This window comes from Bubalus bubalis, chromosome 5 (genome assembly GCF_019923935.1).
Source record: "Bubalus bubalis isolate 160015118507 breed Murrah chromosome 5, NDDB_SH_1, whole genome shotgun sequence".
NCBI classification, from domain to species: domain Eukaryota; kingdom Metazoa; phylum Chordata; class Mammalia; order Artiodactyla; family Bovidae; genus Bubalus; species Bubalus bubalis.
This window is the reverse complement of record NC_059161.1, coordinates 29,427,259-29,453,550: the sequence shown is the minus strand read 5'-3', so window position 1 is coordinate 29,453,550 and position 26,292 is coordinate 29,427,259. Positions and strand designations below refer to the sequence as shown.

General features: G+C 55.1%; 2 protein-coding genes across 11 annotated transcripts in view; one reads left to right on the top strand and one right to left on the bottom strand.

Annotated features, from left to right (window-relative positions):
* ZBTB17 (zinc finger and BTB domain containing 17) overlaps positions 1–12,633 on the top strand; it is a 29,607-nt gene extending 16,974 nt beyond the window's left edge. Inside the window, exons 1-15 of one of the 8 annotated variants that reach the window (XM_025285670.2) lie at positions 2,081–4,301; positions 6,497–6,703; positions 7,553–7,741; positions 8,365–8,505; positions 8,839–8,958; positions 9,507–9,748; positions 9,825–9,967; positions 10,064–10,364; positions 10,551–10,638; positions 10,733–10,849; positions 10,940–11,060; positions 11,313–11,443; positions 11,755–11,964; positions 12,080–12,169; positions 12,254–12,633. In XM_025285670.2, the coding sequence (XP_025141455.1) occupies positions 6,499–6,703; positions 7,553–7,741; positions 8,365–8,505; positions 8,839–8,958; positions 9,507–9,748; positions 9,825–9,967; positions 10,064–10,364; positions 10,551–10,638; positions 10,733–10,849; positions 10,940–11,060; positions 11,313–11,443; positions 11,755–11,964; positions 12,080–12,169; positions 12,254–12,537 (2,382 nt within the window). In that variant the 5' untranslated portion in view covers positions 2,081–4,301; positions 6,497–6,498 and the 3' untranslated portion in view covers positions 12,538–12,633. The other 7 variants (XM_044942867.2, XM_025285671.3, XM_006079610.4 and 4 more) reach the window with 7 other exon arrangements.
* A 1,254-nt stretch (positions 12,634–13,887) lies between these two features.
* Positions 13,888–26,292, bottom strand: part of SPEN (spen family transcriptional repressor) — a 94,161-nt gene continuing 81,756 nt past the window's right edge. For all 3 annotated transcript variants that reach the window (XM_025285667.3, XM_006079608.4, XM_006079607.4), the window contains 5 exons: positions 17,279–25,436; positions 16,373–16,852; positions 16,018–16,212; positions 15,520–15,678; positions 13,888–15,029 (listed from right to left, as the gene is read on the bottom strand). In XM_025285667.3, coding sequence (XP_025141452.2) covers positions 14,898–15,029; positions 15,520–15,678; positions 16,018–16,212; positions 16,373–16,852; positions 17,279–25,436 — 9,124 coding nt within the window. In that variant the 3' untranslated portion in view covers positions 13,888–14,897. The remainder of the gene's footprint in view (positions 15,030–15,519; positions 15,679–16,017; positions 16,213–16,372; positions 16,853–17,278; positions 25,437–26,292) is intronic.

Genomic DNA, 26,292 nt, shown 5'->3' with positions numbered 1-26,292 from the left:
TTTGCTTCTCTGTCACATTGCACTGAAAAGGGACGGGTTGTCACACTGGGTAGGTTGGTGGGGTTGGGCAGGGAGGTTTCACGTTTGCAGGGCTGGCCTGCTGTGAACTTCCGTTTCCTTGGCCCAGGTTTGTGTATGCCAAGTTGTGTCCAGGAGCCACCAGTATTTCTAGAAAATCAGGAATGCTGATCCTTGTCACTGCTGTCAGATGCCTCCAGGCCTCTGGATGGCTGTGTTGTGTCCAGGCCTGTAGCTGGCACAACTTCTAGGAGCCAGGGACTGTGGTTCATTTAGATCGGCATCTGGTGATTGGCCAGTTGTTTTCTGGCTTAATGGCTTCCCTCTGTGCCACAGTTTGGAAATCCTGCCTGCAGTTTAGTGCTGATAACCTGGGTAATATTTCATGTTTGACAGGTGCCCATTCGACTCTGAGATAGAGTGGTGCTCTGTAGACCCACTCAGAGCTTTGGGCAGGCCAGTCATCTGGAAGCACACTTGGGGTTTACCAGACAGTTGTTTGATATAAAGTGCTTCCCTGACAGAGAAAATCGCTCTTACTTGTTCTTATCCAGTACCCTCTCATCTCTTAACGTTAGTTGGGCTCTGGGATTTTTCCAGATTACATTTAGAAGGAGTAATGAGATTATTACAACGTCTAAACAAGGTTCAAGTCACCAAGTACACTTGAGGTGCCCAGCATGAAAAGATAACGTGGAAACCATCTGATGTGGTCTTCGGCCTAAAAATATATGTAGTCTGCATCTGTTTCCTGGTAGCAATCATTTGCTGAGTGCTTACCATGTGCCAGGCACTGGGCAGGCCCTTTGCTTACATTACTCAATTGGATCCTGTAACAAACATGGGAAGTAGTTCCATTGGTTCCAGTATGCAAGAGAAGGTCGTCACCAGCTCGTGTGGTGGGTCCAGGCCCTGGATTTGGCCCTGCTTGGCTTGACCTGAGGTTCTGCTGCCTGCATGGTGCTGAACTGCCTCTTAGGTCCTTACCCTTGGAGGTAGCAGGGTGGAACTTGGTGCCCAGGGTGGCCATGCTCTTAATTTTGAGGTGATTGGACTGTGCCATGTTGAGGACACTCCATAGATGCTGTTTTGTTGATGCTGGGGGGTCTGGGATTCAGGTTTCATTGAACTGAGTAGCGTGGATTTCCTGACACAGTGAGAAACCTTCCTCACCTCAGCAGTCTTTTTGCACATGTTTTGGATCTGAAAAGCAAATGAGCTGGATTGTATTTTCTCTGGTGCCACCGACCCCCTGCACCCCCTGCACTCCTGTCAGCCTTCGAGACCCTTTCTCCTCCTCAGGGTAGCCCGGACCAGAGTGGCCTGGGGCACAGTTGGAAACGACCCTGTTTCTGCATGGGACTGAGTGTGGCACCTGTACCTTGCTTCTTTCTTATTACAGATATCGTTAAATGTTGAAAAATGTTCTTTTATAAAAGTATATGAAATGCACAGGTTTATATAATCTAGGTGAATCCAGATAAAGAAACAGAGAGCTTCCAGTATCTTAGAACACCCCTGATTGCGCCTCCTCCTATCCAGAGAGAACTGTTACCCTGAAATTTTTCATGAATCATTCCCTTTTCTTTACAGTTTTACCATCTGTATCAGTTATCTCTCTCTGTCAGCCAACCATCTCAGCGCTTAGTGGCTTGAACCATCAGCAGTTTTTTGTTTCTCCCCATTTCATGGGTCGGCTGGGCAGTTGTTTTTGTTCCATGAGGTGTTGGGGGTCATTCCTGTGCCAGCATTCAGCCAGTGGCTGGGCTGGCACCCTGGCATTGTCAGCAGGGGCATCTCAGCTCTTCATCGGGGTCCTGTGCACAACGGTGTCTCCTCCAGAGCCCCTTGTGTGTTCTCTGTCCCCAGCAGGAGCACCTGGGCATCCGCACAATAGGGCGACGGGGCTCCAAGCAAGCAAAGCAGAATCTTCCAGACCTCCTAAGGGCCAGGCCCGGGATTGGCACAGTGTCACTGCTGGTCAGAGCCACACAGAGCCCCCCAAATTCAGCTGGAATCTCGTGGCAGGTGTGGCTGGATGGAGGGATTGCTGGCCGCTGTCTGTGGAGACTGCGCCCACTGTGCCTGTGTCCGTGTCGCCTGTTTGGAACCATGCTGCGGGGCTTCCCCAGGTCCCTCATGTTTTCATTCCCAAATGAATTTCTTGTGAGGCTGGCCAGGGCTCATGTCCAGCCAGGCTGCTCGTCCTCTGGGGAGCATCCCAGCTCTGATGACGTGGTCTGCCCCAACAGTCAGGGCCATTGACCTGGCAGATGGTGATATCACGGAAGCTGCCTGTTTGCAGGCAGGAGTTGGTCGGAAACATGAGGGCTTTGGGCTTGGTGGGCTCTGCAGTGTTGTCCTGTGTGAGTTTCTTCTTTCTTGGAAGCAGCTTTAAATAAGGCCCACGTGTAGCGCCCTTGAAGCAAGGTGAAATGAGGAGGAAGGCATGCTTATGCTTGGCAGAGGGCACCGCATAGTATGGCTGGGCTGGAGGAGCTGCACTTGATCCCAGTCATGGGTGATGAGAGGTGGGATGGCTGCTGATCTTAACTTTGTTTAAAGTCTCCTCAGATAGTGCCCCCTCCTCACATGGACTTGGGACTCCTGGCTCCCACCACACTGCCTGCCCCTGGAGCCCCCAGGTCTCTCTGTGTGCCCCATGCACTCACCTCTCTTTTTGGTCCCCTTTAAGCTTGCTCAGATCCTGATAGGTTCCTTTCATTGTAGAGCAGGGGTCCCCACCCTTGGGCCACAGACCAGCATCTGTCTGTGGCCTGTTAGGAACTGGGCCGTACAGCAGGAGAGTGACTGGTAGTGAGCAAAGCTCCACCTGTATTTACAACTGCGTCAGTCACTTGCATCCCCCGCTACGCCCCGGCTGTGGAAACATTGTCCTCCTTGAAAACCAGTCCCTGGTGCCAAAACGGTTGGGGCCCACTGCTGTAGAGTATGAAAGAGGAGACGGTTGGAGCACTGCATGCTCATTTCACCTAAGTCTGGAGGTGGGGTGCTGCCTGGTTGTAGCTCGACCCCTCTGAGGGGACGCCCCTCACTGGCTCTGGGCACTGCCTGGGGGAGAAAGGGGCTGTGGGAGCTTTCTTAGGCAGCAGGCTCTGGGAGATGAGTGGGTGAGCCTGGAAGACTGCCCCTGGGCTCTGCACTCCACTGCCCCTGGGGGTTTGCAGTTATGAAACCCACAGCGCTGCTGACAAGTGACAGCGTTTAGCACTTGGCAAGCCCCCCAGGGGCCAGTCACAAGATGGGGCTTGTGAGCATGTATGTGTAAGCACTGCTGTCTGTCTGTGGGGATGGTCTTTTTTCTCCTTTTTCCTTCCTTCCTTCTAGTTCCTCTCCCTGCTTCTCCCGTCTTCCCCTGCTCCCTCCTTCTCTTTTATCCTCTCCTGTTTTCTGTCCCGTCCTTTTCTTTCTTTGTCAGAACAGATGATCTTTTAGGACTGTTTCTCTTGTTGGAACAGCTCTGGAGGCTTCAGAGGAATTCCAGAAGGTTTCGGTGTTCTGACACCCACATCTGGGGAGGAGCACACTTCCGGACGGGCATGTCTCATCGGAAAGCTGTGGTTAGCTTTGGGTGGAAAACATTACTCAGGGCACACAGCTGCTCCTGTGCGTGTGGGGGTGCTGGAGCTACTGGGTCACGGAGCACCCTCTCCCGGGGACCTTTATCAGCCTTCCTCCAAGGCCTCTGCTGGACATAAGCACCCTGCCCCTATACCACCCCCCACCCCCCCAACCCCACCCCCACCACACCGTCTCCCATCCCCCACCAGGAGTCCTGGGCTTCAAGGAGCCCCTTCCCCTAGAAGCCTCGGGGAGTGTGACAGCCTGAGGGCTTGTTGCAGCCCTGGTTCCAGGGAAGGCTAATAATCACCTGACCTTTAAGCCAGCTAGTCTCTCCACACTGTTGGCCAGGAGTCTTTTCTCACGTTTATCTTCCTAACAAGTCAGATCACTTTCCGGCTGGAGGGTTCTGCTTTCAGCTGGCTCCAGCCCAGGGGCATGAGAACAACTCTTTGCCTCTTGTGTGGGGGTGGGAGGCAGGGAACTCGTGTTCAGCCAGCACTCCTTTTCTGAGCCTGAGAGCTGCTTCATCCTGGCTCCTAGTGAAGGTGAGAGAGCCAGGCTCCCCACCAGTAGGGGCTGGTTTGGGTCTGATTGGAAAGTTCTGAGGGGATGATTCTGCAGCTCATCGAGGAGGCCGTTGTGGTCCTTCACTCTGCACTTGGGAGGTGTCTCATCCGAGGCTCCCGAGGAAAAAGAGGGTGAGCTGGTGACTGGAACTCAGGGGCTGCCCATGCTCACACACACACATTTGTCTGCGCGTGTGGCTTTTTCCACAGCAGGGAGAAGACAACTCAGGTTGGTTTGGCCCAGGCCTGTCCTTGCCACCCACCTTTGGTTCCATTTACACCTGCCTGGTATGTACCCCCTTCAGGTCCCTGGTCTAAGTGCCCAGCCTGTGTGTTTAGGCCCACAGGCTGGACACTGGTTCTTTTCCATGTCGCCAAACTTCTCCCTTGCATCCCTTTAGGTTACTAAAGGGAATGAATGGGAACTTTTCCCAGGGATTGAAGGCCTTTATGGGGTAGCCCGGGCAGTAGCAGCCTTTGCTCCTGGGGCCCTGTGGTGTGCCGGCTGGTTTGTTACCCAGCAAGTTGTTCAGCCACCTCGAGTCTGACCTCTCGGCTCCAGAGCTGGCTTCCAGCTCTTCCCTCCTTATACATAAGAGCCTCGGGCCACAGCCACTTCTAATCTGAGTGGTCCAGGAAGCTGTGCCTCTGGCTGGGAGGCTGTGTGTGGAGGCTGGGGCCAAAGGACAGTCCTGGGGATGCTAGGGGAAGGGAAGGGGGATTTTCAAGTCTCCGGCAGAGCAGTTCTGAACTCATGACTCAGGGGCTGGCACCCCGTGGCACACGGCCTGTTTTAACTTTCTGGCCCCCTTTACTTGATGGAGCCCTGCCCACCTACCCGGTGACTTGTCCCAGTTCAGCAAACACACCCCTCCACTTTTGATAAGTTTCCAGACACTGTGGAGTGGGTGGGCTGTGCATCCTTCAAAGCTGATGGATCTGTGCCGGCTGAGCCACGTGCGTGGGGGCTTGGCTTTCATCATGTCTCATCACAGCCAGACAGCCATACATGGTCACTGTGGCTACAGAGCTGCAGCTTGGTGACTCAGCCCTGAGAGGCTGATGTAATGGGGGGAAAACCGGAGCCAGAGTGTGCTTACTGAAACCTGGAGGCTGAGAGCCACCCCCTCACCCCACTGCTCCACCCCAGGGTCACCCTCGCCTGCCCAGGAACCACCTAGGGCAGCTCTGAGCAGACCCAGGTCTCAGAGCAGAGGTTCCAGAAGAGCTGGAAGAGAAACCACTGCCTCTTATTGGGTGCCGGGCCAGGGTGTGACAGCCCAGCCTGGTTGGGTTTGTGTGATGTGGTCACAGGAGTGGGCGTGGACATTTACTTGGAAATTTGTTCTTTCTTGAAAGGAGAGCCTGCCTGCTTCTTTTCCTTAGAAAATACTGATCTTGAGAAGGACCCAGGTGTGGTATTGAGGGGGAGGGGAGAGCCATTTTAGATTCTTATTCAGTCATGGCTTGTGCAGTTCAGGGTGATTTGGTCCCAGGCCATGCAGTTTTTGTGAGCATTTTTACTTGAGATAGTTGTGAAATTTCCAGGCAGTAACTAAGCAAGGCCTTTGACAGAGAAACTTCAGCCAGGCCGGCAGCTCTTGGGTTAGGATCAGAGTTCATTCTTTCTCGAGGGACAACCTAGAGAGGTTTCCAGAGGTGGAGAACACACCAACTTTATGTAATTCACTGAGCCCATGAAGTGGGGAAGAGCAGGAATCATGGCTCCTCAACCCCAAAGGCCAGGTTTGCCGTGGACAAGGGGACTTGCACAGAGCCCTGTGGGTGCTGCAGGAGAGGGGCCGGTCCTGAAAGGCTGGCCGCTGGAACATCTGCCCTCCGAAGGGCATGTTTCCCGTGTGCACGGCACACGGAGTAAAGTGAAAATAAAACAGAAAGGTTTTCATGGAGTCCAGTACATCCAGTTGAAAGATCTGTTGTTTATTCTAAGATTCTGTCATGCATTCTGTTTGTAAAAAAATGTTAAGCAGCCGTTTTGTTTTTTTTTTAAAGTGCTGACAGTAATCAGTGTTTTGTGTTTACTTGGTTTTTGACTTTTTAATATCATTTACCTGCTGAGACATGAAGGTGACTGTTTCGTGTCGGCCCCTTCATGCTTTTTGGGTTTTGGACCTTCCCTGGCCAGTCATTCTAAGAGTCTAGAAGCCAGCCCCTGGTCAGTCTGGGCCTGCAGAGGCACGTGGCCTTTGTGAACTTGGTTCCATCCTCCCTGTCCCACTGCTTCTTGCCCGGGGGTGTCGGGATCGCTGGCGGGGCCGGTTGGTGTCCTTCCTTGTGGTAACGTGGAGGCCTGTGGCTTTCCCCAGCCATGGATTTTCCCCAGCACAGCCAGCATGTCTTGGAGCAGCTGAACCAGCAGCGACAACTGGGACTTTTGTGCGACTGCACTTTTGTGGTGGACGGCGTTGACTTTAAGGCTCATAAAGCGGTGCTGGCGGCCTGCAGCGAATACTTCAAGATGCTCTTCGTGGACCAGAAGGATGTGGTGCACCTGGACATCAGTAACGCGGCAGGTACCCTGCTGGGTCCAGGGCCGAGCTTGTGGTGGGCCCCGTGCCACACACGGCCCTCCTTGAGCAGCACCTTCCAGCTGTGGGGGACGGGGGGTGTGGGTGCCAGACTTCCCACACAGGACTCGGCCATAAGTGCGTGAGTACCAAGTTCTTACCATGATTGAAGGGCCTCTTTTGACTGGGAGTGGGGTGGTAAGGGGAGAGTGGCAGGAAGGCCTCATGATAAGCTTCAGGACGAGTGAACACAGGACAGGCTCATCAGAAGGAGCAGAGAGCAGGAAGGCTCTGAGCCCCTGGTCCCTTTCCATTGCTGAGTCAGTCTTTGACCCACTATCCGAGTGCCTTAATGGCAGTGGCAAGGTTTGGGGTCTGGAGGAGGAGTGTCAGGAAGGTCTTGGGATTGAAGAAGCTTACTTGTCTTAGGTTCAGGTTCCTAACCCACAATGATGTGCCATGCTGCCAGAAGTTTGGCCAAGGTGTTGTTTCCCCATTTTACAGATGCGGAAACTGAGGCCCAGAGAGGTCAGGTGACTGGCCTGGACGTCAGATAGAGGGTTGGTGGCAGAGCCCTGATGAAAGCCAGTGGTGACGCACTCTGTCTTCTGGTGATGAAGCACAGTGGCTGGGTGGAGGGTGCTCAGAATGGCTGTTCGCACCCTCCGCCCTCTGTGGGTGTGCTTTTTGGAGCCTGCCTCTGCCCTGGCACAGGAGCTGGGGGAAATGGTGGCCTACTGCTGCCACTCTGCTTTTTATGAATCCCTCGATCCTGCTATGGAGTGGAGCGACTGGACAGGGTGTTGGTACCAGGTCTTGAGATGGGTCCGTGACAGATGTCTGTGTCCTTGGCAGGCCTGGGGCAGGTGCTGGAGTTTATGTACACAGCCAAGCTGAGCCTGAGCTCTGAGAACGTGGACGATGTGCTGGCCGTGGCCAGCTTCCTGCAGATGCAGGACATCATCACTGCCTGTCACGCCCTCAAGTCACTGGCTGAGCCGGCTGCCAGCCCTGGGGAGAATATGGAGGCCTCAGCCGCAGAAGGTAAGCTTCTTGGCAGGCTGTTCCTGAGCAGGTGGCTCTTGAAGAGAGCTCTGCCCCTGCTTCTGGGTCAGCGTCATATGGCCTCGCCTGCGTTGTGGGGAGCTCGTGGGGAGGAGCTGCAGCAAAGTCTGAGAATGCCTCTCAGAGGGGCCCTTCTGCCCTCCCTTCCTGAGGGCACTGGGCAGCCACGCCTGGCTCAGGGCCTTTGCACCAGAATCCACTCCTCCAGCAGGCCTCCTCTCCCTCCATCTACTCCTGCTCCTCTAGCTCCTCAGGAAAGCCCCTGAGGCCCGATGTGGGCCAGAGTCCTCCTGACACACTTTGAGAAAAGCACACTCCTCTGCATGTAAGCAGCAGTCTCTGATTAGCACCATTTCATGTGTGAGATCTGTTTCCCTGAGCAGTCTGCCAGCCCCATGGCTGTTACATCCCAGGCCTAGCTGGCAGTCTGGGCATGATGTTGGTACCTGTGAAGAGTCTGTTGAGTGAGCCAACCAACAAACCACTTCTTAAATATATCCCAAGGGAGGGTCTGGAAGAGCTAGCGAGTTCTGGGCCATTTCACCCTTCCCAGTGGTGGGCACTTGATGGGAAATGGCAGGTCTGTCCTCTTCCATCTCCAGTGAGTGACAAGAGAGCCAAAGAGGAGAAGGCTGCTGCCACTGCACTGAGCGAGCTGGACCCGGCCAGGAGCAGTCCGCCCACGGGCCCAGGCCGGGAGCCCAAGGAGGAGCGAGGTGGCCAGGCCGAGAGCATGGGCAGTGGTGAGTTGCCATGCTGAGGATCCAGCTGGCTGGCCGTCGCCTGCCTGCAGTGTGGGCTCTAGCACCACAAGTGGCTTCCTCTGGAGGCCCTTGGGGGTGAGGGGACACAGGCAGCTGCATCCCTTTAGCTCAGGCTCCCCAGAACAAACTGTTGGTTTTTCTGGGGCATCTGTTAAAGCCAGAGCAGAGACTCAAACAGCCTGAGCTGGGATGTGCCGCCCCACCCAATCTCCTGGGGCCACAGCCACTTCCAGAGGCCTAGTCCAGGAGACCCATCCAGCCCCTGGACAGAGGGCCCCAATCCAGTCCTGGATGCCCCCACCCCCACCACAGGTGCAGAGCAGACGGAGAAGGCAGATGCTCCCCGGGAGCCTGTGGAGCTCAAGCCGGACCCCACGAGTGGCATGGCTGCTGCTGAGGCTGAGGCTGCGTTGTCAGAGAGCTCAGAGCAAGGTACCTTCCACCGGCTAGGTCGGCCCTCACTTAGGTCAGCGTCCCCCACTCTTCCTGCCACAGCTGATCTCACTCTGAGTCACTCTCTCACATCAGCTTTTGGGCCAACATCATCTTTCCTCATTCCTGAACTTTGATGTCAGTTTCTTGGTTGTATATCCTGGCCTTGCTTCCTCTTAGCACAGAAGTATGGCTGTCGCAGTACTGGCCCTGCTGTTTCTCCCTGAGCTGAGCACCATGGGGGAGCTTTGCTGCCCCTGGCACCCACCCCTACCCCTGCCCCCAGTGCTTGTTGGCTGACAGCATCCTTCCCACCTGGGTCGCCAGCTTGGGGACCTGGTGGACTGAGGCCTATCTGTAACCTTCAGGTAGCACTCTCCGGGTCATCGGTCTCCCTAGGTTTCCTCCAGCCGCCCGGGGGCTTCCAGACCCTGCCAGGCGCTTGCGAGGCGCCCACGCAGAGATGAGCCCGCCCCCAGCCTCATTTGACACCCACCGCCCACCGTCCAACCCCCAAGATGCCTTAGTGCCTGCCCTTCTCCTGGCAGAAATGGAGGTGGAGCCGGCCAGGAAGGGAGAAGAGCGAGAGGAGGAGGAGGGCGCCGCGCCGGCGGTGGTCAAGGAAGAGGGGCCGCCACTGGAGAAGGGCGAGGCCCCGGAGGAGAGTGAAGAGTCAGCCAGCACGGACTCGGGCCAGGAGCTGGGCGCTGAAGCGCGAGGCCTGCGCTCGGGCACCTACGGCGACCGCACGGAGTCCAAGGCCTACGGCTCGGTCATCCACAAGTGCGAGGTGCGCAGCGGGCGGTGGCGGCCCGGCCCGGGGCCCCGCCCGACTCCGCCCCTGACCCCGCCCCCTGCGTCCGCAGGACTGTGGGAAGGAGTTCACGCACACCGGGAACTTCAAGCGGCACATCCGCATCCACACGGGCGAGAAGCCGTTCTCGTGCAGGGAGTGCAGCAAGGCCTTCTCCGACCCGGCCGCCTGCAAGGCCCATGAGAAGACACACAGGTAGGCCCCGGGGCTGCCCCCTTCCTCCGCCTGACCCACCCTGGATCCCCGCTGAGCGCCCCCCCGCGACCCTCCTCCTCCGCGCTCTACCGCCAGCCCGCTGAAGCCCTACGGCTGCGAGGAGTGCGGCAAGAGCTACCGGCTCATCAGCCTGCTGAACCTACACAAGAAGCGGCACTCGGGCGAGGCACGTTACCGCTGCGAGGACTGTGGCAAGCTCTTCACCACGTCGGGCAACCTCAAGCGGCACCAGCTGGTGCACAGCGGCGAGAAGCCCTACCAGTGCGACTACTGCGGCCGCTCCTTCTCTGACCCCACGTCGAAGATGCGCCACCTGGAGACGCACGACACAGACAAGGAGCACAAGTGCCCGCACTGCGACAAGAAGTTCAACCAGGTGGGGGGTGGGGGTGGGGCATAGGGGAGGCTGGGGAAGAAACCGGGAGGTCAGATCCGGAGGGGGTTTGCTTTTGCCACAGGACTGGAGGAAGGGTGGAACCCCCACAGGGTGCCCCGGAGAGGGCCAAGACCAGAGGTTCCGGGGAGGGAGGGGCTGGCCCTCTGACCCCCTGTCTGGGCGCAGGTGGGGAATCTGAAGGCCCACCTGAAGATCCACATCGCCGACGGGCCCCTCAAGTGCCGGGAGTGTGGAAAGCAGTTCACCACCTCAGGTAGAACCTGGCTGGCCCCCGCCCCCCCACTTCCCCCACGGCGCCACCGCACGCCCCCCACCCCCTGCCAAGCCTCCCCTTGGTCTCGCCACAGGGAACCTGAAGCGGCACCTGCGGATCCACAGCGGGGAGAAACCCTACGTGTGCGTCCACTGCCAGCGGCAGTTCGCTGACCCCGGCGCCCTGCAGCGGCACGTTCGCATTCACACGGGTGGGTGGGTGAGCCTCGCGGGGGCGACGCGGGGACATGGAAGGAAGGGAAGAGCTGACATCTTGTCCCGGCTGCTGCCTGCGTCCCCAGGTGAGAAGCCATGCCAGTGCGTGATGTGCGGCAAAGCCTTCACCCAGGCCAGCTCTCTCATCGCCCATGTGCGCCAGCACACCGGGGAGAAGCCCTACGTCTGTGAGCGCTGCGGCAAGAGGTGCTGCCCTTCTGCCTACCGCTCCCCCCCGCCCCCCCCCCCCCCCCCGCCCACCGCCCCCACCAATCCAGGCACGGTGGTATCCCAGTACTGGGTGGGCGGAGAGGGTCAGACAGAGCACAAGCCTGCTCTGTCCGGCCCACTCAGGAGCCGGTTACACGGCTGTCCAGAGCAGGTCCCCAAGTCCTCTTCCATCTCAGCCCCGCCTTATCCTGGGTGATTCAGTGCAAGCCCCTCCCTCTGGCCCTGCAGATTCGTCCAGTCCAGCCAGTTGGCCAATCATATCCGCCACCATGATAATATCCGCCCCCACAAGTGTAGCGTGTGTAGCAAGGCCTTCGTGAATGTGGGGGATCTGTCTAAGCACATCATTATCCACACTGGTGAGTGTGTGCCCACCTCTGTCCCAGGCCCTGACCCCGGGCCGGGTGGTGCGGGGGGGAGGGGTGGGAGACGCCCTGGACCCCAGCCTTGGGAGCTGACACTTGCTGCAGGCTGCCTCCAAAGCAGTTTAACTCCCAGGAGGGCCCCATTTTCTCAGACCTTCTAGAAAGGCCATCTGTGCCTCAAGTGGCCACCCCAGAGCATTTCCTGCTGGAAAGACAGGGCTGCAGGGGAAGCTGGAGGCCACTGAGGTCCTCCCCCCCTGCACCCTCCCCCCAATGGCAGGAGAGAACCTTGCCTCCCCCCCCAGGAGAGAAGCCCTACCTGTGTGACAAGTGTGGTCGCGGCTTCAACCGGGTGGACAACCTTCGCTCCCATGTGAAGACTGTGCACCAGGGCAAGGCCGGCATCAAAATCCTGGAGCCAGAGGAGGGCGGTGAGGTCAGTGTGGTCACTGTCGATGACATGGTCACGCTGGCCACCGAGGCACTGGCAGCAACGGCTGTCACGCAGCTCACAGGTGCGGACATCGGTCAGCTCCCAGGGCAGCAGGGGGTGGTCACAGAAGGGCTGCCTCTGGGGCGTCCGCAGAGGAGCAAGTGACCGGTCTCAGGCCTTGCTTATTCCGCCCACAGTGGTGCCAGTAGGGGCCGCGGTGACTGCCGATGAGACTGAAGTCCTTAAAGCCGAGATCAGCAAAGCTGTGAAGCAAGTGCAGGAAGAAGGTGAGAGGGTAGCAGAGTTGCCTTCAGGGAAGGTGATGGGCCTGAGGGCCCTTCCTGTTGTGACCGCACCCCTACCTCCCACAGATCCCAACACCCACATCCTCTATGCCTGTGATTCCTGCGGGGATAAGTTCCTGGACGCCAACAGCCTGGCCCAGCACGTGCGGATCCACACGGCCCAGGCACTGGTCATGTTCCAGACAGATGCGGACTTCTACCAGCAGTATGGGCCGGGCAGCACATGGCCGGCCGGGCAGGTGCTGCAGGCTGGGGAGCTGGTTTTCCGCCCTCGGGACGGGGCTGATGGGCAGCCTGCCCTGGCAGAGACACCCCCCACAGCCCCTGAATGTCCACCACCTGCTGAGTGAGCAGGCACCCCTCCTCCTATTTAAGGATGGATGGCACCCTAGAACTGAGAAGGGTGACCCCATTCCCTAGAGAGAATAAATTTGATTATTTTCTAATGCTGCCTGTAGCTCCCTGTGGGTGTGGGGCGGGGAGCTGGCAGCTCTAGCTGATACCACAGAAGGGCTTCTCCACTCAGCCACCAGCCAGCAGAGCCTGCTTCTTGGGAAGGCCAGGCTGTCCCTTTGCAGGGAGCCCCAAGACCTGTGTAGAAGGAGGCTGACTCCTTCGCCTGAGTTGGGGTGTGGGCAGCACACCAGAGAAACTGCAGCTCCACGAGCCCCATCCCCTCATCTGGTCTCCTCTTTGGAGGCCGCTCACATGCTCAACCTGAGGATTGGACCTTCCCTCTCTGCCCTGAACACGGCTGTGACCCTGCTCCCCTCTGCTCAGGTGTTGGGAGCTGGGCCCAAAGGGCTTGGCCACACTGCTTACCAGGATCCAGGGCACCCGTGCAGGGCCCAGCTTGAGGGCTCATTCAGCCATATCAGCAAGGTAGGCAGCGTACCAGACCAAGCAGGCCACAGGCCAGGTTTTGTTGGGCTTAAGGAAGCCAGAGCGCGCCACACTTGCTTCATGGTAACTCTGGCTGCAAGATCAAGGCCAGGCCAGCGTCATCTTCTGGGAACATTTACTTGCCCTGAATCAGTGGATCTCTTAAGGTGAGGGGCTGGAGGGACAGGAGTGAGCGGCCAGGAGCTCTGGTGGGGAGGTGGGCTGTGCAGCAGCGGGGGTGGAGAAGCAGGGGCTCCTGAGACGCCGTCTCTGCTGCCTTTCCATAGGGCTCGTCCCCAGCAGCTGTAATTCCTCACTCAGAGATGGCCCCATCCAGCACTGGAGTCCAGGGATACTGCAAGTGAGACCAGTCTTTATGTTCCGTCCCTCCTTGCCCAATTGCTCATCTTGTGGTGGGTCCAGCTGTTCGGAGGCAGCTGCTGCAGGGTCAGCCTGCACCTTATCCAGAGGAGGAAGGGACAAGACCCCAAAGCTTAATATGTTTCTGAGTTTGGGCAGTGGCTCTATTCTTTTATCAAATTTGAAGTGCCTTCAACATTACCCAGAAACCAGTTGGGACCTTGAAGTGTCACGTTACCACCACAGCAGTGAAAAGGTGGTTCAGGTCGTAGTCTGTGATGAAATTTTTTTTGTACAAGATAAAATGATCCTTGGGGAGGACTAGTGGCAGGAAGGAGATGGGTTCCATATACAGACTTAGGGGGCTGAAAGCAAACTTGGGGTGAGGGTTTACTGTTCCTAGAGGCCAAGGACCCCTGGTCCTCCCATCCAAGTCAAAGTCACATCCACACTTGACATGTTTTGTATTTTTTAATAAAGTTTGTAATCCAATGGACACACAAAACAAAACTGCGCTGAGAAAAACAGTTTCATAAATTAATAAGTGTTAGGAAGTTGAGGGAGAGGTCAAGATCACAGGCAGAAGGGAAGCCAGTCTGTGTGTGTGTGACACTTCCAGATTGTGGGGGCAGGACCCGCTGTAACGAAGCGCACTTATACAAACGAGTGACAATACAAAGTCTGAGTATGAAAATAAGATTTTCTCTGAAAACACATTTTTGGCACAGATTAAAAAAAATGTATGTCAGGGAATTTGATTTTTAAGTCAGTATTATATATATTTATATATATTATATATTTATATATACACACATCCCAAGTTCTGCATATTCCACTAGGAGAGAAAATCCTTCCGTTTGCTCTTTTTGATTGTAAACTGTACATCCTGGGTGCATCAAAGATGGTGGTGGCAGAATTAAGAGAGGTGACATCCAAATGAGCAAGGGGAAGGGAGGAGTGGGGACCAAACAATGAAATGTTCCTTGACCCCAAGGTTTCAGCAGATGTTTGAAGTCCTGCGTGAGTCTGCGACGTGTGTTCATGTTCACCAAGACATCCCGAGTGTCACAGCCTGTCTTCACTGTGCAAAAGTCCAAGTCACTAATTTAGTGCAAAGGCAGTTCTGTTTTGTTTCTTAAAAACAAAAACAACAAAAAAAATCCCACTGCCCTGTTCCTTTTCTCCAAAAAGAGGAGAGAGAAACCCAGCCTCAAGGTGTCTGCAAGTCCATCGGTTGGTGGTCTGTCCTTGGGCTAAACGTCATGTAAACATACAAGTAGCAGCACCACTGCCCAGAGGGATCTGTCCGACTGAGCCGGGCGGGCGGGCAGGAGGCTGAGGCTGGCCGTCTGGCAGTGGAGTCCGTCCCCTTCGGCAGCTTCTTCCTCCACTTGGCTGGGTTGTCCTGCGTGTTATTTTTTGCTGCAGAGCCTCAGGAAGATGCACTGAGTGGTGACCATTCAGTGGTTCACACAGAGGCAATGACAATCATGAGGTGAGGAGAAATGTTGGAGATGCTGGCCAGGAGGTCAGGGGCCAGCCGGGACAGGTGACTCTCAGAGAACTCACAGGGCGGGAAGATCTGCAGCACGTAGGCAGGCTGGAGTGGGGATGAGAGAGAGAACTGGGACCCCTGGCTTCACATCACCCACCTACTACCTCTCCTCCCTCAAACTCCCAACTGGGGGGGGGGGGGGGGGTGCCCTGAAGGCCCAACACACGGAGCCAGGCTGAGTCAAGTTCCCAACCAGCTAAGGTCTCTTGAGGCTTTCAGAAGAAAACTAGGTATCAGAAAACAAATGAACTGACCACCTCCCTGGGACGCTCTTTTCAATCATTAAGCTAAAGAAAAACCTCTGCTGTCTCAGCTGCCCACTGTCTGTCTCCCAGATGGCTAAACGGCAGTCCTGCCCATACATGCCCATCCCCAGCTGGTCTCTATCCAGAATGCCCCTTGGTCCAGCTCCTCTGGAAACTGTCCTGGACTCCTCTAGTTGGCACTGGCAGGTTAGTCAAACTATCCAACCAACACTACCCACAACCCCCACCCCCACAGGCGTGCGCATGCCAAGGTAGGACGCTGGGCTGACCTGATTGGAGCCGGGGTTGGGAACGTTAATGATCCCTGCCGCCTGCTTGGCCTGCAGATATGTGATGAAGGCAGCCTTCAGCGACTCTGTTTGGCTCACGACGTCCTCTTGGTCGCGGCCACAGGGCAGAGCCAGCAGCAGACAGTAATCTGTCTCCACCTGGGGGAGAGGGAGCTGTCAGTGATCAGAGACCACCTCACAAGGTCAGAGGCCTACAAGATGACTATCCAACCCAGGGGATTTGGCTCCTAAATCCACAAAAAACCCTACTACTGAGATGACCTTGAGGATCATCCATATACTTGTTGAATAAAAAGAGCCTCATCTCTGGGTCTAGAGGAACTTTACACCCCTAGTGGAGACAGAACACGCCCTTCCTTCATCATCCACTCCCAAGAATCCCACTGCTGCACCCCAAAAGAAGCCAGGGAGACAGTGGGGGCCACCTGTGGCCTCCCTTCTTGGTGGGACAGTGGCTCACCTGGCCCTGAGCCTTACCGTCATCCTTCGGGCAACCCCTTCCAGCTGTGAGGCCTCCAGCCGCATCCTCTGGGCAATCCGCAGGGGGGGCCCTCCTTCAGAGAGGGGCAGGGACCGATGGGCCAGGACATTGTTGCCAGAGACGAAGTGGAGCTGCACAGCAGCCGTGTCGTTCTTGAGGGCCAGGAGGCCCTGCCACACGATGGGGTACTTCTGCTCGCAGGGAAACAAAGAACAGTGAGCTCACGGCTGGAGAATGAGGCCATGCTGGTCATGGCCCTGAGGAGAACGTGCTGATCTAAATGGGGATCTCAGGACAGTGAACACAATGTAAAGCTTGGAGCGTGGTAGGGGAGGCCCTGTCCAGGCTTACCTTCAGAAGCTGCACCATATCCACAGGCCTCTGGGAAGTCAAGTGTGGAGAGGAATCTTGTTTGGGGGTGAGTGGGGCTTCAGTATGGGGCAGAGCCAGTCCTGGAGGGGTGCTGGGGCCTGAGGAAGTGGGGACAAACAGCGGCTGCTTTGGGGCAGCCTGAGCAGGAAGAGGAGTCGGGAGGTCAGGCTTCAAGGAGACACACACAGGGGAGGGAAAGGAGGTCTGGCTCGTCTCTGCCTGCGCCCTCTGGACCTGGGTGTGAGGCTCAGCCGGCCTGCTGGCAGAGACGTTAGGGAGGCGCGGCTGCTCGACTCCTGTCTGGGTGCCCTTGGCTTCCTGGGACACCGGAGGCATCTTGCTGCTTGGAGGCTGGCTGAGCTGGGAGGGCTGTGCAGGCTGGGCCGGCTGTGCAGATTGCACAGGCTGAAGGGGCTGTGCGGGCTGAGCAGGCTGTAAGGGTTCGCCTTCAGGGGGCCCCTAACGTTGGGTGGGAAGAAAAAGGAGAGTTGGTCTGTTTTGCACAAAGATCATCCTGCCCCCAACCAAGCAGCCAAAAGCCCCCGGATGGGTCACCTGCAGGGCAGCTCCTGACAGCCAGGCCCCTGGAAAAAGCTTTAACCAGATGGCCCCACTCTCAGGCATTCAGGATTGAGGGTTCTGGTAAGAGGTCACCTTTTCCCTACCTTGTCACCCCCTCGGGTCAGGGCCACCACACCACCCGCTCCCACTGTGAGCTCCCTCATGTCCCCCAGGCTCTGCTGTAATCTGATCCCTTCATTCTGAAGTTGAGGAAGCTCCTCTTGAAGTCCACAAAAAGGACGACATATTTCAGGACCTCACTGGTACCCGCCACCAGCCAACCCCTCAACTCTCTGGACCAGAAGACAGACTGGGCGTGCTCACCTGGCTGGGAGCCTTGGTCCGGGAAGGCAGGCCGATGGAGGCCGTGGCAGGGAACTGTGTGTGTGTGAGCTGGGCCGGGCCGTGGTAGCTGCGGACGTCTCCGTAGCGGTACTCCTGGAAGAGCTCCCCGCTCGAGTGCACGATCTGCACCCCGTGGGTCACCACCACTGGTGGAGTCAGAGGCAGCCCCTGGAGCTGGTTGCTAGGGGTGACCGTGAGGATGCGGGCCTCCCCGTGAGGGGCAGGGGCAGGGGCAGGGGCAGGGGCAGCTTTGGCATCTGCCGTCTTAGCGGCTTCTTTCCCTGGCTGCTGAGGGGCCTTGCTGGCTGCCGGCACCTTCCCGACCCCGTCTGCCGCCCGGGGCTGCTCGCTGACGGCAGTCACGTGAGGATGCACCATGATCCTCACATCCCGAGGCACGGTGTACGGGTGCAGCCGGTACTCAGACTGCATGACCAGCACCTCTGACTGCACGGGGGCTGCGGCTCGAGCCACGGGCAGGTGGTAGTGCACCTCCTCCTCTGGAGGGTGCTGGGAGGCCAGGGTGGGCACCCCAGCTGCGGCCGGCTGGGGGGTGCCGGCGCGCTGCGGGGCCCGGACCTCTATCTGCTGCGGCTGCAGGGGGGCCCGTGGAGAGTGGAGTGTCTCGGGCCGGATGCTGTAGGTGATGCTGGGAAGTGTGGGCGTGTTCATCCTCACCTCGCCCTGAGACAGGTGACTGAGGGACACCGTCTGGGTGATGCTGTGTGGTGGCATGATGACAGACTGCTCCGGGTGGATGCTGGAGATGAACTGGGGCACAGGAATGCCTGCTGCCAGCATGACCGTGGCGTTCGTGGACAGCGCAGTGGACGTGGTGCTGCTGGGGTGGCATGCCCGCGGGAATGGGCTTGGAGCGGGCCCACTGGATCGAGGGGAATGCGCATCTGGCTTGCTGGCTGCCAGATGGGACACCGTTCGATCTGTTGGGGTGCTGGGCCCCGACGTGACGTGGTTCACTTCTGCTGGCAGTTTGCTGGGCAGAGCCGGAGGGTGGTGGGGAGTAAGAGTGGAGCCCAGGTTTGCCGGCTGAAGGACCTTGGTCTCTATTTTGAGGGTGACGGGGTCAGCAAGCTTTTTGTTAGTGGTGACTATGCTTGGGGTGAGAACTAGCTGGTTGTGAACCAGCACCGGAGGTGTGTTTATGCCCTGGGTAAGGACCTTCACTGTGCCACCCTGGGTGACGGGTGTGGACACAGACAGGTGAATGGGCTCGGGCTTCTCCAAGGATGGACGGTCAGCCTTCACTGATGAAATCACAGGAGATGCATTGTATGTCTGTGCAGTCAGTACCAGGGTAGAATGGGTGGCCACGTTTGCATAGCCTGAAGGAGTTTGAGGGCCTTTGGCTGGAGGCTGAGACGATGTGACAGAATCGGGTTTGACCTGAGACTTGGACACTGACTGTTGAAATTCAATGTCCATCGCACTTGCTGGGGGGATCTGGCTAATCTTGGCGCTGATCCGCTGGGGCCCTTCAGTCTTCTGCCCCGAATAGCTCAGGAGCACAACCCCTTCGGAAGTGTTCACGCGCAGCCCGGCACCAGAGCCCGTGTCTGCTGGGCGATCATCAATCACAGACATAGACCCCGGGTGGAACCGACTGCTGTCACTGCTGCTGGATCTCTGTTTGCACTTTGCTGACGGTGCAATCACTGCACCTGCCACCGTCACGGCACCCGTTGTTGTGGCTGTCACACCCCCAGAGGCAGCGGTCACTGCACCCGCCGTGACCGTCACTGCACCCGCGGCAGCATTCACTGTGCCCGGAGTGGCGTTCACCGTGCCCGTGGCGGCGTTCACCACACTTGTGGCGGCGTTCACTGGAGTGGCGAGAACGTTCACGGGCCCCGTCAGGACGTTGACTGGTCCCTTCAGGACGTTCACGGGGCCAGCGGGAGTGTTCACCAAGCCTTTCAGCGTGGCCACTGAGCCCTTCACAGGGCCTTTCAAGGCATTCACAGGGCCAGCCAGTGCATTCACGGGGACCAAGGAGACATTCACCAGGCCAGTCAGGGCGCTCACCAGGCCCGTCAGGGTCTGAGGAGCAGGTTTCGCCAGGGTTATCTTCTGCGAATTCTCCAAATCAATGCTGACAGGCATCCGGCTAATGACAGAAGTAATTTTGGGAGCAATGACTGGAGTCACCTTTTCTTTGTCAGCAGCTACTGGAACCTCTGAGGCCTGTGTGTCCGAGGTGCTAGTTACTGGAGCTGCTGTTTTTTCTTCTAAAACAGGTTTTTTAGATTCAGCTGGAGGGGGCAGTGCCTCGTGAAGGCAAGGGGCAGCGCTGACAGGCTCTGCAACGGCAGCTGTGACGCTCGTGGACGTGACACCCGCAGCAGATACATACTTGGGGTCCATGAGGATCCTCCTCAGTGTACTGGAGCTGGTGTCCATGTCAGAGGCCTTGGTGTCTGGGGGAAGAGCCGGAGCCGGGCTGGACTGCGCCTGTGGCTCCTCCTGTCTCGTGATCCACTCTGTCACCTTCGCAGGGGGACTCTGGTGTGGGATCCCCCCAGCAGCGACAGGGAGTGGGAGCTTTGCTATCGTTACGGAGGGAATTGGAGGGGTGGGCATGCTTGAGTCACTGGGCGGGGTCACTGGGTCACTTTCAATGATGGAGTGCACCTTGAATCTGGCTTGAGGCTCGTCATGCACAGGGGCAGGCTGCGAGAGAGGAGCGGGGTCTGGGAGCGCAGGTGCTCTGGTCGGAGTCTCTTCCTCCATGCTGCTTTCTTGGGGCAGATCCTCTCGGGATGGAGTCTTGCTTGGGTCAGAAGCACATGACTCGGGAGCAGCGGACTGGGGCTTGTCATTCTGCTTTTCTTCCTGTGGAGCTTCTGAGGGTTGTACCGTCGTCCCATCACTTGAAGCAGGGCTCTTGCTTTGAACCTGGTCAGGTTCAGGGACATGGGTCTCTGTAGTGCCCCCTGTTTTCTTGTTTGTATTCCGTTTGCGGCGTGATCGAGTAGTCTTCTGGCGCCCTTTATCTTTCCGAACCAGAGTCACTTCTACTTCTTTTGACCCCTTGGCTCCTGGCACTGGGTGGGAGGTTTCGCTGCTGTCTCCTCGGGCTTCCTTGTTGTCTGCTGGGCCTGCTGAGGGGTCAGGTGCACTGCCTGGTGGCCTAGAAGATTCAGCAGCAGCCTCTGTCTCCAAGATGCCAGACACAGCCTCATTGGTCTCAGGCTCCATGCCTTCCTCAGGAGGTGGCGGATCTGTCTGAGATTCTGCAGGGTAAGGTGGCGGTGCAGGGAAGTTTTCTGGCTCCCCAGAAATGTCATTGATGATGGACCCGATGGCCGCGGCCAGCTCTGTTTCACTGGCTTGGTGTGCGGGCTTGTCCCTGTCCTCTGTAGAGAGGCCCTCTGTGGCATCAGGAGCTGCCGCCTTGAAAGCTGCGGGTGTGGAGGTTTCCGTGAGCTTCTCGATGTTCTCCACGGCCTGCTCCAGCTCCATCTGCCGGGCTAACTGATTTGCTTCTGGGGACTGCTTGGAGGCAGACACATCCTCCTTCTCTGGTTCCTTGTCCGGTTCAGCGGGCTCACTGTTCAACTGTGATGATACACTCCCCTCCTTCTGGGGACTCTTGCTCTTCTCGGGGGAAACAGTCACGACCCCAGCCTCCTCCTCCACCGGCAGTTCTGAAGGGCCTGCAGCCACACTGGGACTCACGGTGGCTTCCGCATTTTTCACATTTGCAGATTTGTCCACTGCTGACCTAGAGTTTCGAGATCGTCCTCTCTTTGACTTGGAGTTTTTCTCAGGGGCTGCTTTCTTCTCCACTACTTCAACTGGGGGGGTTTCGGGTGGATTTCTGTCCGTGCTAATTTCTTTCTTGTCACGTTTCTGTTCACTCGCTGCTGCTTCTTTATCAGCCTTGGATTTTGTATTATTTTCCCTCACGTTCACTTGGGGACTCCCCTCAGTGGTCGCCTCAGGACGCTCAGGGTCAACTTTGGGTTCGTTTCTCCCCCTCTTCCCTTGCTGACCACCAGCAGCTACTTTCTGGGATCGTGGGGATCTCCAGCCCTCAGCTGGTTTGACCGTCTCAGCTTCTTTGGCCTCGGTCTCGTCATCTTCATCGGCCCGACGGCGAGTCTTTGGAGGCCTCCCCCTCCGAGGGGTCGTGGGAACCGCTGCAGCCTCCTGCAGCTCCCGCTCCAGTCTCTTCCTGGTCACTCGGGGCTGCTCCACGGGCTCCTTGACTGGAGAGCGGTTGTCATGGTCGCCCATGGTTGCGTAAACACTCCTCACATTCCGGCGCCTGGTTCGGCCAAGTGGCAAGCTTGGCTCGGGGTGTTCAGGGTCCGTGGCTGAATTTTTAGAAGCAGTCCTTGTAATCTTCTCTGCCTCCATCTTCAGTTCTAGAAGCTTCTGTGCTTCTCCCCGGGGAGAATTGGAGCGTTTGAGCTTTTCCCGGTCTATCCTCTCACTCTTCCTGGTGACGGGCTTTTCCACGACACTTGCTGCAGCTGCCTGAATGGGGGTCTTGGAACGTTTACTTTTGTTTGGCTTTTTATCTTTTGCAGCAACTGGAGGATCAACCTCTACAACTTCAGTAGCCGGAGGCGGAGCCTCAGGAACATCTTCCGTTTTTTGACTTGTGTTAGGTTCAATGTTAGCAGCCAATTCTGGCTTTTCCACTTGAGGCTCATTGGCTTCTTCAGGCTTCTGAGTTGGTTTTGGAAGTGTCTGGGTGCTGTTAGGCTCAGGATCTACACTGATCTCTACCTGGGAAAACGAGGCCCCAGGAGTTGGAGGCTTGGCATCCAGATAAGGCAGCTGATCGACTGATGAACCTCCTTCAACAGTGGAAGGAGGCTCGGCAGTGTCTTTCCTGGTGTCCACTCCTGGGGGCAAGTCTCCTTGCTCAGGCTGCTCCGCAGTGACGGGAGCCAGATCCGTACTTGTGGATTTTGCCTCTTCCGGGACAGAGGCTGGCTCAATGGTCTTTTCTTCTGGCACCGGAGGCCCCTCTCCAGTCTTTTCACCAGCTGTCTTCTCCAGCGATGCTGCTGCTGACTCCGGAGCTATAGCGGTGACACTAGGGGGCCCCACTGAAGATGGAGTTTTCAGTTCCGGCTCTTTATTCTCAGAAGCAGATTCTGGGGTCTTGGGATGATCCTCTGTATCTTCCTGTTTCTCGACCTCTTTGGGTTTCTGGTCTTTTTCTTTTTCTTTCTGTTGCATTCGTGTGAGTTCCATGAATTTGCTATGGAAAAGAACTACTGGCTCTTGAATCAAGTCAGTTGTGTTATTCAGTCCATCAGAGGTCTGCCTCCCATACAACCTGCTGGAAATGAAGTCAGATTCTTCATCTTTCCTTTCTAGATGCTGCAGTCGCTTGGAATCTTGTTCAAAGATTGAGCTGTGTAAAAAACGAGAAGCAAATAATTCTTGCCTTTCCTGTTCCTCTTCTTTATGGTCATCTTTCTTATCATCCATTTTTCCCTCTGAATCAGTCCGGATTTTCTTCTTTTTCATGTACCAGGATGGAATAGGTCTCGGAGCAGAGTCTACCTTTTCTTTATCTTTGTTGTTTCGAAAATTAGCAAATCGGGAATCCCAGTCAAGAAAAGACCAATTTTCTTCTCGAGAGGAAGAAAGGGATTTGGCTCTTTCAAGCAAAGCCTTAGTGTCCGGTGTGATTGTCTTATCCAATGCAAAGGAATAAAATTTGTTCCTTTCTAAAGAACTGGAGAGTCTTTCATCTCTCTCACGTAGTTTGTCTTCTCTGTCCCTCAATAAAAAAGACAACCGAGAACTTTCAAATAATGCAGAGGCTCTAGGTGAGTGAGATTTGTGTTCACCATCATCATCAGAATCAGAAGGCACCTCACCAGGTTCCAAGTCACGGACAGACCTCTTTCGAAGGCTGTCTCTCTTAATTATGCTGTTGGGGAAACTCACATCAAATCTGCTGGTATCGTGTTTCATTTGAGAATCCCACCGATTTAGTTCATCTTCAGGATTCAAGACAGATAGTTTGATTTTAGCCATGTCTGCCATCTGTTCTCTCCTGCTTGAATCATAAGGATTAAATTTTAAGGACTCTTCTCTGACTGTTATTTGAGAATAGGGGAGACCTTTGTCATCTAATTTAGGAGACCCTCTTATGGACACTCTAGGAGAACCAATAGGGTCATCATCATCATGGAAGGAACCAAGCCGAACACTGGGAGAACCACCAGTCCTTTCAGAATCCTCACTGATCTGGCGTGAACTTCTGTAGTTCCTTTCTCTCTTGGTGCAGATGTCAAAATCAACATGGTCCATTCTTTTCTTTTTGCTGGGAGGAGAGTCATCGGTGACATCCTGAGGGGGTTTGCCTACCTCGTGAACAAGACTACGTCTTTCGTATTCATCCACATCTTTTTTAGGACTGCCGAATTTCTCAGACTTGGCTATTTCCATCTCCATCTGCTGTTTTCTACGACTCTGCTCCATTTGTTTTCGGTAACTCTGCGTGTGATCAATATCAATGCCAATTTTTTCTTCAGTATTTACTGAATGTGGTTTCTCTTGGCCCGATTTACATTCAAGTGGTTCATCACGAAGACTGCAATAGTTTTTCCTATTATCTTCTCTCTCTGGTCCTTGATCATCTAATAGCTCCAGCTGTTTGAGTTGTGGTTTTGAGGCAGTGGGTTTTTTTGACTGGATTTCTTGATTTTCCACAGATTCACCTACTGGTTCTCTCAGCCTTGCTTGCAGATCTGAGTTGGGCCTTGAGCCAGTCCCAACAGAAATACTGGTAAGCTCCTGACAGTCTTTGGGGCTGGGAACAGCATTAAGTCTGTCTAGTTTAAGTTTTTTAGATTCTCTTTTAAGAATTTCTTTCCTCATAGGCTTTTTTTCAGACTCTCCTTCCCTCAGCAGAATGACATCTCTAGATGACAAGTCAGGCTGTTTCTTTAAAAGCACCCGAGCATCTTCCATCTCTGGACTACTTTTCTTGAGGTCTGATTTCTGCCTTTCTACTTTCAAATTGGAATCTGCAAAACGCCTTTTCCTTGCCTCCAGCTTCTCCAGATCCCCAGCACTCACTCCATCAGCACTCTGCTCTGGTTTTAAGTGCTTCCTGGGTTTAGGCCGGCCTTCCTTATCTACCACTTCTACGTGGCTTGAAAGCCCCCTTTCCTTTGGCACTTTCATCCTAACAGATTCCAGTTTAGACAATTCAGATTTTGCAGGCTCTGTCTGAGAGGTCTGAAGTTTCTGATCTAAGGCAGAAGACTTGACAGCGTCATTATCAAGCTTGGTTTTCAGCTTTTCCAAAGGGGCGTGGTCAATAACCTTCCCCTCTTTTTCTTTCACTCGAGTCAAAACCACACAGGGCATGAGTTCCAAGCGGTTTTTGGCCAATCCTTCTTTGTCAGCTTTCTCTCTGCTCAGTTTATTAGAACTCCTCAACTTTTCGGGGCTTTGCTCTCTCTCATTTTCTTGGTCTGTTTCTGAAGACTGAGAACTTGGGGAATGAACTTTTCCTTTTCGTTTTTGCTTGTCAGTTTTGTCCTTCTCCACCTTTTCCTTCCTTATTAAACGTCTCTCTCTTTCCACTCTCTCAGGATCGAAAGTTCGTTCTTTATCTGTCTTCTCATTTTTTGTATAGCGTTCCAAACGAGGTTTGTCAAGTTTATCATATCTTGGAGGGGAAAGTGAGCTGCAGCTTCCACTCCGGTCTGAGGAGCGGCTGTAAACCCTCCTCTCGGAATCACTCGGCAGTCTCTCGGACTGTGAGGGAGATGTTCCAGGGCTCTGAGGGCGTCGCAAGTGCACTGGACTCTGACTGCGTTCGACTGGTCTCCTCTCGTGGTCTCTGTCCCGGTCAGATTCAAATCTTTCACGTTCTCTTTCTCGTTCCCTTTGTCTGTAACTGTATTCCCGAATATCTTGTTCATAAAGATCATTTCTATAATCCCTATATTCCCGGGGATCATCATAATATCGTGATTCATAGTAGTCTCCTTGGTAAGTTTCCCATTCTGAATAAAATTCTCTCCCTCGAGCTGGATAGTCCCGTCTGGAATCCTCAGGATATGTGCCTGGAGTACGGACATTCTCATAATATGTACGATCTTGGCTATAGTCATAAGATCCCCTTCGTTCTTCTCTGCCAAAGACAAAAAAGAATGTATTGGTTTTTTGTTTTCTCGTCACTGACACATTAATCATACATGTGCAGTTACAGAGTCCTGCTTCTAAAAATCTTTGCCATTATTTAATCATTAGAACTGGGGCTTCCTTCGTGGCTCAGTGGTAAGGAATCCACCTGCCAATGCAAAAGACATGGGTTCGATCCCTCATCCAAGATAAGAAAGGAGAAGGAAATGGCAACCCACTCCAGTATTCTTGCCTGGGAAATTCCACAGACAGAGGAGCCTGAAAGGCTATAACCCATGGGGTCACAAAGACTCAGACACAACTCAGCAACTAAACAACGACCAAATCATTAGAATTTCACCATCCAATACCACAGCTACAAACCACAGGTGGCTACTAAGAGCTTAAAATCTGGCTAGACTAAATTGAGGTGTTTATAAAATACAGACTAGATCTGGTAGATTTAGTCTTTTTTTTTTTTTTAAAGAAGACATATACTTCAGTAATTTATTCAGATTGAATACATGTTGAAATAGTATCTCAGATAGACTAGGTACTCTTGCCTGGAAAATCCCGTGGACGGAGGAGCCTGGTAAGCTGCAGGTCCATGGGGTCACTAAGAGTCAGACACGACTGAGCGGCTTCACTTTCCCTTTTCACTTTCATGCATTGGAGAAGGAAATGGCAACCCACTCCAGTTTTCTTGCCTGGAGAATCCCAGGCACGGGGGAGCCTGGTGGGCTGCCGTCTATGGGGTCACACCGAGTCGGACACGACTGAAGCAACTTAGCAGCAGCAGCAGCAGGTTAAATAAATTAATTACTTCTCTGCCAAGAGATAGTCTTACCACAACTTGGGAAACAAAT